General features: G+C 36.5%; 1 protein-coding gene across 1 annotated transcript in view; it reads right to left on the reverse strand.

The window, feature by feature from the left end:
* Nucleotides 1-2,006: 2,006 nt before the first annotated feature.
* PRIM2 (DNA primase subunit 2) overlaps nucleotides 2,007-12,878 on the reverse strand; it is a 361,392-nt gene continuing 350,520 nt past the window's right edge. Inside the window, exon 14 of the mRNA XM_036767629.1 lies at nucleotides 2,007-2,467. Within this exon, the coding sequence (XP_036623524.1) occupies nucleotides 2,240-2,467 (228 nt within the window). The 3' untranslated portion in view covers nucleotides 2,007-2,239. The remainder of the gene's footprint in view (nucleotides 2,468-12,878) is intronic.

Genomic DNA, 12,878 nt, shown 5'->3' on the forward strand with positions numbered 1-12,878 from the left:
CCTAGTAGGATGTAAGCTCCTTTAAGGCAGAAACTGTCTCAGTTTTGTATTGGTATCCCCAGTGCCTAGCACAGTGCCTGGCACAAGGCAAATGCTTAATGGATGCCCATTGACTGATCTAAATTTCTCTTCGAACCTTCTCAAATGTAATCCTGGAGTGGGGTAGCCCCCATAAAATATACAAACAAAACAGTTCCAAGAGATTAAGTTTAAATAACTATTGGTATAATGACATAATTTGTCACTGGAGCAGCTGGGTCACGCAGTAGATAGAGCACTGAATCTGGAGTAAGGAAGACTTGAATTCAAATGATACCTCAAACACTTAGTAGCTGCCTCGGTTTCCTCATGTGTTAAGATGAGCTGGAAAAGGAAATGGCAAACTACCCTGATGTCTTTAACAAAGAAAACCCCAAATGGGGTCCCAAAGAGTTGGACACGACTGAAAACTACCGAACGATAACAACATAATTTGTCATTACCATGGCTAGCATTTGTACAGGGCTTTAATGTTTGCAAAACATTTAACATGGTTTCTCATTTGATCCTCGCAATAACCCTGTGATATAGGAGCCATTCTTAGTGCTATTTTATAGATGAGGAAAGTGAGACTAACAAAGGGTAAGTGGCTTGCCCAGGATCACACAGCTAGTATTTGTATGAGGCAGTATTAGAACTCAGGTCTTTCTGACTCCAAGGAAGGAATGAAATTGAAACTTGGGTTCATTCCTTTGGATATTGGTGAATGACAAGTAACTGGCACGGCCTGGCCTGAGGAATACAAAAAAAGGGCAAAAAACAGCTCCTGGAGGGCAGAGTTAATGTGCAAATATATACAAAGAAAATTATATACGGTCTAAATAAGAAATAATTAACAAAGGGAAGGCACTAGAATTAAGAGGGGTTGCGAAAGGTTTCCTGTAAAAGACAGGATTTTAGCTGAGACTTAAAGGAAGCCAAGGAAGTCAATCGGTAAATGGAACTGAGGAGAAAGAGTGTTCCAGGCATGGGGGGCAGCCAGAGAAAATGCCCAGAGCCGAGAGTTGGGGAGTCTTGGTTCATGGGATATCAAGAAGGCTTATGTCACTGAATTGAAGAATATGTGGCCAGGAGTGAGTTATAGGAAGCCTGGCAGTGTAGGAAGGGGCTAAGTTACGAAGGGCTTTGAATCCTAAAAGTGATAGGTCCCTACCAACTCTAGATCTAGGATCCCATAAATCATTTCACTTCTCTGGGGCTCAGAATCCTTCTCCATAAAATGGAGGATCGGGTGGGCAGGAGTGGACTTCAAAGGTCTCTTCCATCTCTAAATATAGGCATCTGAAGTCTCATACACTTTTCATACTATACTACTTTCCAAGAAGCTTATGATTACAGCAAAACCATGTAAGCCACCAAACTTATTTGATTTTACTTAACTGTCAACAGAAGCAGGAAGCACTGGAGTACTGAATTTTAAAGGACAGAAGATGAAATTAACTTATACAAGCATCCCTTATATCTCTCCCTTTACCAACTCTTGATTCTTAGCAAATCTTAGTGAATTCTTTATCAAAGAAGAAACTGAAAATTAAAGTTGGTAAGTTTAATTACTTTACATAATGAGGCCTCAAATGAAAATAAAACTAAACCGGATTATATACAAGGTCTTTCTTTGTTTCCCTTTACCCATTCATTTACAAGTCACAGATTTATGGTACACTTGAGAGATTTTGCTGCCAATCACAGCCACTAATTAAAAAAACATGACAATCCACTCAGCAAGAGGTTTCTCCTTTTATGAAAAAAAAAAATCAAAAAAAGAGGGGACTGCCCAGATGAGAAATAATTTTGTGGATTTGGTCTGCTGTTCTCTAACGATTTCCACCCCCTCTTTTCTTGGCATTGGGCAGCTAGCAGCATGTTGGGAAGTCCCTAGAATATATCACTTTTTAAAAATGTGGCAACATCCAATCCACTGTCTTTCCCTCAGGATATTTTTTCCCTCATACACATACACGTTTCCATTTACATTTCAGTATTTATTCTGTATTAGGATGGTAGAGTGAAAAAGGAATGGTGAAAAAAAAATAGGTTAAACTAAGAGGAATTAAAAGATACTACTTTCAGGTTGTAATATGAATGAAATAACTATATCTATCCTGGAAAATGACTCTCTCCTGTTACTAATTAGTTGAGGAAGGGGGAACCTGCTAAAAAGAAGAACTGAAAACCAGGGAAGAAGGGAGATAGTCAAGTGTTATTCACTGAAGTAACCCTCCAACCCTTCCATATCCATTTCCAGTGTAGAATCTAAACATGCTGGGAGAGAAGATGATGAGTTGGCAGTTTTCTGGACACTCTGCTTGGGCTGAGGAGCTTCTGGCTGGCTGGACTCCTTCCTGACTTCTCGGCCACCACCGAGAAGCTTCTGGCTCTCCAAAAAATACTGATTAGGATGATTCAAAGAAAACATACCATCTTCAACCTGTAAAACCAAACAAAGAAACATAGTGTTCATGGGCACCAAGAAAGCCTCCAAAACCATCCTGATTTTCACTAAAGCCAAGTCAGTACTTGAAACATACTGCACCATTTGCCAGGACACATTCAGTGAGGGTGCATACAGTAGGACTTTCCCACCATCTTATTTATCTATTTTTCATTTTTCCCCTTCTGGTTTTATGGACGCATTGTGTTTTTTACATCATAAACTTTTAGAGATTGCTCTTGCTTCACGACAGGTCTCTTGTAACAAAGTAAAACAATTAAATAAAACTAAAAATACAGTAACCTCATCAGAAAATTCACACATTATTTCTCATCTGTAACACTCTCCCACCTCTCTATTAAAAAAATTAACAGAAATCTCTTTTTTCTCCCACCCAATGAAGAAAAGAAAACAAGTTTATTTTAACAAATTTAAATATTCAAGCAAAAAAGTTTACCTAATGCGTATCCACAAAAAAGTATATCTGTATCTCATTCTGCACCCAAAATCCATCACCTCTTTGTCATTGATAGCCTGCTTCATCATCAGTCCTTTGAAATCATGAATGGTCATTGTATGTTCATAGTTCTCAAATCTTTCAAAATTATCTGCTCAGTACATTCTTCCTCAGTTTATATAAGTCCTCCAAATTGTTCAGTTTTATAATATTGATGCTACAGTATAAACTGTTTTTTCTATTCACTTCACCCTACATTATTAGTTCATAAGATGTCTTTCCTTGTCTTTTTCAAATCATTTTCCTCACTTCTTATAAGGACAATAGCACATCTTTATAAACAATGATTTATAAAATTATATTAAAGAAATAACCCAAATCCTATGGAGTGGTATTAAGGGAAAGCCCTGTTTTCATAATGCTCACCTACTGTGGGTCAGGCAACTCACTTTTATTTCTAAGGTTGGCAGGTGATACTGAGTTTTGACAAAGCAACCTATCTTCATGCGATGGATCATAACCTTCTTGTGCTATCTCTAGGTGACACTTTTTAAGTCATTTTTGTAAATCTCAATATGGTTCAAGATGATCACATCAATGAGTTTTTCTTTATGCCAATCTACTCCTCAAAAAAACCAAATCTTTGTCAAATTAATGTCAGTGAATGTGGAAATAAATCTTGTTTTGACTATGAACTCCAAAGAAAACACTATATCTTCAATTCTTGGGATTGTTTATATAATATGAACAGGCATTCTAGCTTTTGAATATTCAACAATGAGCATATTTCTTCCCTTTTGTAATCCAACCAATAGCTAGAAACATATAAACACTTAAGCAGATAGGTAGCACAACTGGTGGAGTGCTGGACCTGGAGTCAGGAAGATATAAGTTCAAAACCTGCCTCAAATACTTACTAGCTGTGCGACCAGGGCATGTCACTTAACTTTTGTCTCAGTTTCCTCAACTGTAAAATGGAATAATGATAGCACCTAATTCCCAGGGTTGTTGTGAGGACCAAATGAGATAATGATCATAAAGCACTCAGCACAGTGCTTGGCACAGATGTGAGATATTACTCTTTCTTCTTCTCCCCATTTTAATTCAATTAAATACCTATAAACACCTAGGAGCAGCTGACTGGCACAGTGGGTGGAGTATTGGACCTAGGGTCAGGAAGATAAAAGCATAAATCAGACATTTAATAGCTGTGTGACTAGCTGGGCACATCACTTATCTGTCTCAGTTTCTTCATCTATAAAATGGAATAATATGAGTACCAACCTTCACCTTCCATGGTTATAGTCAGGATAAAATGTTATAAGATTTGTAAAGTGCTTTCCAAATCTTAGTGCTATATAAACACTAGCTATTATAGCTATTAATAAAAATAACCTTTAAATATTACTCATACCATTTTAACAAAAATTTCTATTAGTCAGGCTAATTATAGCTATATGCAGTCCTTAAAAATTTAGATAGCTTTATTCATTGCAAGTCAATTCTACTGTAGAGTTAGTTGTACATGTGAGAAACAATCGTTACTTAAATTGAATCCACTTTTTCCAAATGAAACCATGAAGCAGATAGAGAAAATCCCAAAGAACCTGTCAGGTACTTGAATATTATTATTATTAATATTCCTTCCTTCCCCTAGCTAATTAAGCCCAACAAGGCTAATTTTTTATCACTATTTTGTGCTCTCTTCAGGATATTAAAGTCTTCTTGAAATTAACAAGTCCTATACTAGAATATATTCATAAGGGCTTAATCAGTTCTATGACAGGTCAAAAAAGATAAATCCTCTCTTCTGACACTACTTACTTAAGCACTCAATGATTCAATCATTCTTCTGCTGATAGGTGTAGGGTTATTTCTGAGTACCTCTATCAGTGTACAGCAGAATAGTTTGGTAAAGAATGAGTCTTCTTAACAGTTGTTACTTAAACCTCCTAGAGCAAAATTCCATCTGCTACTTTGCTGTGAAATTTCTAAATGTGTCCCTAAAGTTTCTATAACCCATCTATAATAAGATTCATGAACACTAGAGGCATCAGCAACTTTTTTCATCTAACTTTTTATATATTTATGCATTATCAACTGTCTACCAGATCCCTGGAATTAGATATCGTGTGAACATCTCAAACTCAACACGTCCAAAACAGATCTTACTATCTTTTCCTAAGCTAGCTTCCATATTACTGTTGAAGACAATGTCATCCTCCCAGTCCCCCAAGTTTACGATGTCAGAATCATCCTCACCCCATGTATCTAATCCACTGCTAAATATTGTCTTTTCTACCTTGAAAACACTTGTCCTATATGTCTCCTTCTTTCTACTCTCACAGCCACAACTCTGGTGTAAGCCCTTATCATTTTCTCATTTCAACTACTGGTCTACCTGCCTCAACTATATCACCCCACTCCAAATCATCTTCCATTCTGCGGTCAAGATGGTTTTATAGGTCTATGTCATTCACATGCTCACTGGGCTTCAGAGGCTCCCTGTTACCTCCAGGACCAAATACAAACTCTTCTGCTTGACATTTAAAGCTCTTCATAAGTTGATCCCCTCCTACCTTTCCAACCTACTTACACTGTAGACCCCTTCACACACATTACAACATAGCTATACCATCTTACTTTCAATTTATTGAACAAGATAGTTCTTTTCCCATTTTTTTCACAGCTGTGTCCCATGCCTGGAATGCTCCACCTCCAAACCTCTGCCTTTGAGACTCAGCTCTTTCTGCAGGAGGCTTTTCCTAGTTCTTCCCCCTTTCCTCCCTCTCTCCCACCTGCCAGCTCTGCTAATGCTTTCCCCTTTCAGATTACCTTCATAAATAGATTGACTGTACCTAAATACTTACATGTTATATTCCATATTAGAATGTAGACTCTTTGAGAACAGAGACTACGGTTTTTTTTTGTTTTTGTGGAGTGGGGGTGAGGGGGTGACTGGCCCCCAGACCTTCGGCAAGGTACCTGGCATACAGTAAGTGCCTAATAAATATTTGTGTACAGACTAACCTGATTTCTTTGAGTCTGGAATGTTCTGTTCTTTCAGCCCTCTTCCTTCAAAACTCAGCTCCTCTCACCTTCTACAGGAGACTTTACTTTCCCTCCCCTCCCTTTACCTACCCCCATCCCCAGCTGACAGTACTGGCACCTTCCTTACCTTTCATCTACTTTGTACATATTTTGCATGTACCTAGTTATTTAGATATTAATTTTCCCATTAGAATGTAAATTCCTTGATGGCAGGACTGATTTTTGCTTTTTTTTGTATCCAGAGCATTTGGCATAGTGCCTGACCTATAGTAGGAATGTAATGAATGCTAGATGACTGACAGACATGATTTCCAAATTATTGACAGGTGGAGGTTTCAATACAAACAACTGGAATGTACCCTAACTTCTTCCATTTTGAAAGGAAGAATTTCCTGACATGGAAAGAATACCAAACTAGAAATCAGAAGACCTGGGTTCTGATCCTGGTTCTTTGCCTTACAGGGTTATTATGAAGATCAAATAAGCCTAACAAGTGTAAATACTCTGAGAACTAAAAATTATATCACAAAAATTATAGATGTTTTGTTACTATTCTGGTATCAATAGCTTCATTTAGAAGATTCTATCCAGATCCAAGTAAATTAAAAGTTTAGGGATATCTTTGTATTTCATTAGAAATCAATCAATCCAGAAGAATTTCTCAAGTGCTTACTACTGTACTGGGTCCTGGAGATACAAAGAGAAACTAATAAACAATCCCTCCTCCCAAGGAGCTTATATTCAATCAGGAGAGACTGGAACCACAGCAGGTGTCCTCCTCTATGAAGCCTTCCTTGATCATACAGAAGTAAAAGTCTATTTTCCTTCTCCTGAAATTTTCCCAGAACATTCTTGGCCTTTCTATCTTATATCCATTTGTGCACCCTGCCTCTCCCTGACTTAGAGTATAAATTTCCTGAGGGCAGGGACTATCATTTATCACTCATGGATTCCTAATACCTAGTATAATGTTTTATCCATACTAAGGGCTTCAGTAAATACTTGTTGAAATGATATGAGACTAGTTATAATTATAAAAATTGCTTTGTTTTCCTCGTTTCTGGGAGGAATCACTTTGGGAAAATTCTCAAGATCTTTTAAGCTATTAAATACTTAGTTAAGTCAACCAATACAAAAATGATGGTGATTCTTTGGAATCTAATGGAGGTGGGATAGGGCAGGGAGTTAAGGAGAAATGGGGGGACAGCATGCATAAGTGAGAGCCAAGAACAGCACCACAAGAAATTTGACAGGAAAGAGATAATTTTCACCTATGTGACTCAGATGATAAAAATCAATACACAAAAGGCTAAATTTATAAAATAGATTAATCTGGGAATAATTCACATAAGAATTAATTATGTGTTACCTATAACACAGCTAAGAACCAGGAAATGAGCTTTTTTTTTTAAAGGCCTCAGAACAATCCAAAAGAGATGACATAAAATCTCTTGTATCAAGCTCAAGCACTTTACCTTATAGGCCCTCAATCAGAGCCTGTTTACTCTCTTGTTGCACACAATTTTTACAGACTTGGTGATGTAGCATCTGAGACCACAACTAATTAGAAACAGTAAATTAGAAGACAAGTTGAGGATGCCAGAGTCAGGCACATTAACAATAGTGAAAAGTCACAGAAAACAACTGGAAAGTAAAAAAGCTATAAAACACTATGGGGGAAAGGCAGCAAGAACTAAACACACACATAGTAGTCTGGGGTCATTTAGCACCAGTGTTAACATCCCTACGAATGTTAATAACTCCTTAGAGATAATAGCAAACACAAAAATGATGTTCAGAGTCATCAAGCAGATCAGAAATGTAAACATTTAATGTGCAGGCCACATGTGGCTCACGACACTTCTGAGTGAGGCTGAACCAGGTGGAAATATAATACATGTTAAAACTAAGTCAATAGACAGCCCACAGGGATCTTTATGTGTGGATTACTGGCCCCCATTTCTAGGTGGGTTTGATACCACTGCAGTAGACTCTAAGTTCTCTGAAGGCAAAAATGTGGATAGGAAATCGACCTGTGATTGCATCAGTACAGAGATCTCCCCCATGAGGAAACTCGTTTTACCAATGCAAGCTGACACATTCTCTGCAGTGTAGTCTTAGAAAGTTGCCCAGTCCACTGAGAGATGACAAAATTCACTGAGAGTTACAGAGTCAGCATGTATCAGAGTCTTCTTGGTTCCAAGGCCAACTCTCTATCTCCTATGCCCATGGATGTCAAACTGTGCCCTGCAGAGCAGCAGAGCCCTAGGTTGCCACAAAGATCTCACAGAGGCTCTGGGGGATACTTTAGATATTTGAAATTTTCAAGGGAAACCCACCAACACTTGACAGCTCTTAGACACCACGCAAACTACCAGTTCAAGGTAGTTCGGAGTTTCAACATTATATCATGCTATACTCCTTTTGGTGATGTCATTGTATCTGAATATTTGAGATGTGTTTTATTTACTTGTATTTTCAACTATGCCAACAACCTATTGAAGTTTCTTGTTTGCAATGATCTCCTATCTTTGAGAAGGGCTTTCAGCAGTTGCTGAGATAAAAAAAACAAGTACACCAATGTGGAAATGAGAGTGGCAGTGTCCAATCTGATTCCAGGATTTGTTGTACAATGCCCAATGGGTACCCTTATCCCAATAGTAAGCAACTGCAGTTATTAAAGAATGAAATAAAAATATTATTTTTCCTTCAATTTATGTCTGTTATTTTTTAAATGTTTACTAGGTCGTTAGGACATAAACACATTTAGTTTTTTGGGGGACCTAGCTACTTAATAAACTGAACCATTAGGCATTTCTTTTGGCCTAGGGGCACCATGAACAAATTACTGAGATACTTAAGAGAGCCTTGGACTGAGAAAGTTTGGGACCAGCTGAACAATGCCCTGTTGCTTCTCCAAGGAAGAGACTATTTCATTTTTGTCTTTGTACTCTCCAAAGCCTAGCCCATAATAGAAGCTTAATAAGCTTTTTTGAACTGAATCATGATGCTGAGTCAATAAGAAAAAGTTAAATCATTTTAACGGGGTGGGAAAGTATATAATATATTTTAGGAAGATTTCCATCCACCCATCCATTAAAATAATTTTTTAAAGATTGATACTTAAAAGAGATAAATCCTCAGCTGTCCAGAAAATTCTGCTATCCAGAATAATTTATTCCCTGAAATGTTTTGGTAAGCCAAGGTGCTATTCTATAATTATATTGGACTAAAATTAAAATAACAATTTGCACCAGCTCTCAGTTTTCATTTCCATTTGTAGCAAGCAAACAAGTAATAAATACTCTAAAATGAAAAAAAAAGTTTAAAATACTGCTCCCTCAGTACACAAGCAAATAGGCTTCCGACAGGCCAGTTTATTTCCTCTACCAAGTGATTATCTTGCCAACGTTTGCTTGGCATCAACATATTTTGCACAAGATGACCTTCACACAAACACAGGTCTCATATTTCTGCCATGGCAAATGTGGTTTTTGAAGGAATGGAAGCAATTCCGTTGTACCTATGGGATCTTTGGGTTTTAATCAAGAGATTTTGCAATGACAGCTGATAATGAGGCAGCTGGTATTACAAAAAAAGCCATATGGAACTATCATAGGGCTGCAGCAAATGGTATCAATTAACTGTGGTTCATTTTCAAAACTTCTATTGAAGGGACATTTGATCACAGAGCACTCAAGAAAATAAACTTAGGGTTGTTGGTAAGGGGGAGGGATCATAAATAATTAAGAGGGTAAAGACAATCTTTTTTAAAAAAACACAATAACTTAAGAAAAATAATTAAGAGGAATACATCTGAAAATCTGTAGTGGGCCAATAAGATGAATACTTACATGTAGAAAATTTTAATTTAAATATTTCTATCCATCTTTGAGGGAGGGGTTAAACATAGACCTTTTTAATGTTTTTATTAAATTAAGATTCGATTGGGGGGAGCAGGGCAATTGGGGTTAAGTGACTTGCCCAAGGTCACACAGCTAGTACATGTGTCAATTAAGATTAGATTTTTTAAAATCCTGGAAACGGGCAATATTTTTCTCTATCACATGCAGCAATATTGGTGTAGAAAAGTATTGGACTTAAACAAAATCCTAGCTGGGTCATTTACTACATGTGTGACCTCTGGCAAGTCAAAGAACCTCTCTGGGCCTTAGTTTCTTTAGATTCAGAGGATTGGATTAGATAATTTCTAAGGATCTTTTCTAGATTAAGATCCATAAAGTCCTGTGAGGATTTCATCTCTTGGTTAAAAAAAAATTAGATTTTTATTTTTAAAATGTATTTTTTCTAAAACTAAATATAAAACTAGATAGTTCAAATTTAGCTACAATGAAAAGGAGGTGGAATTTTTGTGTGTAAGTTCTTATTCTGGACCATGTCACATATATGTATACACATATATAAATATATATATATATATATATATACATATATATATATGTTGGAGCAAGGGTTTTAATGAAATATTTGAAGAATATATGCATGCATACATATATACATAAATGAACACATATGAATGTTATTAAAAGGTGACGCAATGAGAGACAACATGGTGTAGCCAACAGAGAGCTGGCCTTGGAGCTAGGAAGACCTGGATTCGAGGCCCGACACTGGTACACACCAGATATGTGACTGTGGGCAAGTCATTTAAGCTTCCATAACCCCCAGCACACCTCTAAATCTATAAAGTGCAATGAAAACACCAATGTAAGACACATGCATTGATAGAGGGACTCTCCTCATCTCGGAGTTCCCTATACCAATAAAATCACAGGCTCAATTCCTATCTCCTTTCTCCATCCTGATATATGTATTTATTCTGTAACTACAGAGAAAATAATATACAGCTAATATTCCCCACCCCTAATAATTGGGATGAAGAAAACACAATATATTCATATCCCACAAGGCTGCCCTTGTTTTGCCATAACACTGTTAATATCTTATAACCACCTGAGAGTCATAAACTCTTTGTAACACTGTTCTATGCTAACCGTATGCAACATTGTGCTTTTGTAACCTATAATAACTAGGTGTTGTCCATAATGTCTTGTCATATCAAATTGTGTTTTTGTGGAACCCAACTAGTGACCCCAGGCAGAGCAGACCCACACGATATCAAACACAATACAAAGGAAGCTTGACAGGAAAAGGTAGTTTTAGAATCACCTATTTTGTATGTGTGTATAAGGGATTTCAAAAATATGATTTTCAAGATAGTAGAAAAGGGGGTTCCAAATTCATGGTCAACAAGAGAAAGGCCACAAAACAAACATTACTTCATGTCACAGAAAATACAAAAGCTACCGAAAAATGCTTGTTCTGCCTGGCTTAGCAGTTGCTATAATAACATTTCCAAATAGTGGATAATGGGGCCTGGGAGTTTACTAATTAGGTAATTTAATGGTTTCATAGATTATAAAGAAAAGATATTTAAGCAGAAGCAAGTTTTTGGATGGTTATTGCATTGGACACTGAGTTAGTTTTCTGACAACATCATGGAAGAGAAACCATTAATTTTACAAAACAAGATTGTCCAATCAATGAAAAAAATAACTGGCCCAGGCTGCATAACTTCAGGAAGTGAATTGCTAAATTAAGAAAACAACAATAATCATATTTCTTTCTTATTATTGCTGGTGAAGGCATATGAGAGGGAGAAAGAGGAGGGGGAGATGTGTGTATGTGTATGTAGGAATGTGTAATACATTTGCCAACTTAACACAGAAAGGTCAAATGAAAAGTCACTGAAAAAAAAATCTAGCTGAGAAACAAACAAAAAAAGCAAATGATTGAAATATGTGGGATAAGAAGGCAGCCCTAAGAGGTCAGCTGAATTTCAGATATTTAGATGTATAAATAATACATATCACAGTCTCCAGTTAAAATTGACCATTTAAAAAAATGGATATGTTTGGAATCAGTCATTTCAGCTGTGGTTAATTGTCATCTGCTGCTCTTTTTATATTAACTTTTAATCTTAGCAAGCATGAACTGGGGGAGTGAGGGATGGGGAGTTAACCCTATTCCTATTAAGACATTCTAAAATACTTATGTGCAAACCTTAATTAATCTCTATATTAAATGTTGATTACCCTACCAGATTTGTAGATATTGAAAGCCATCTTGTACAGGAAGCCTTTCTTGATCTTCCTTAATTTCTAGTGCCCTTCTTCTGTAGATTATTTCCAATTTATCCAATGCATAGTTTGTATATAGTTGTTTGCATGTTGTCTATCTCATTAGACTATGAGATCCTTGAGAACGGAAACTATCTTTTGCCTTTCTTTGTATCCTCAACACTTAGCATGGTGCCTGGCACATAGCAAACACTTAATAAATGTCTGATTATCTACATAAACTAAACATTTAATTTTGAAAATCTTAATTTTAATTAAATTCTATACTTTTTCTCCCAATGCTCTAAACTTTAGTTTAATTTTCATTTAAATAGTTTGACTAGAAGTAAAAATTTATTGAAGAAATAAGCTAAATTAAATTTACCAACAATTTTAAATAATTTATATTATCCAAAGCAACATGTTACAGCAGAAAGGGTTTAGAATCAGATAACTTGAATTCAGATTCAGTTCAGTTGGTTACTATTAAAGTGACCTTTGTTAGGTCACTTACTCTTTCTGTGCCTCAGTTTCTTCATCTATAAATAAGGTGTTAGACTATTCGCCTTCTGGGGACTCATCAAGTTCTAAGTCAAATAATCAATCAATTAACATTTATTAAGAGCCCACCACGTTCCAGGCATTGTAACAAGTGCTGGGGATACAAAAAGAAGCAAAAGACAGACTCTGTCCTCAAGGAGCTCATAGTCTGATGAAGACCACACACACACACACACACACACATATACAGGTTGAATAG

This window comes from Trichosurus vulpecula, chromosome 7 (assembly GCF_011100635.1).
Source record: "Trichosurus vulpecula isolate mTriVul1 chromosome 7, mTriVul1.pri, whole genome shotgun sequence".
In the NCBI taxonomy this organism is placed as follows: domain Eukaryota; kingdom Metazoa; phylum Chordata; class Mammalia; order Diprotodontia; family Phalangeridae; genus Trichosurus; species Trichosurus vulpecula.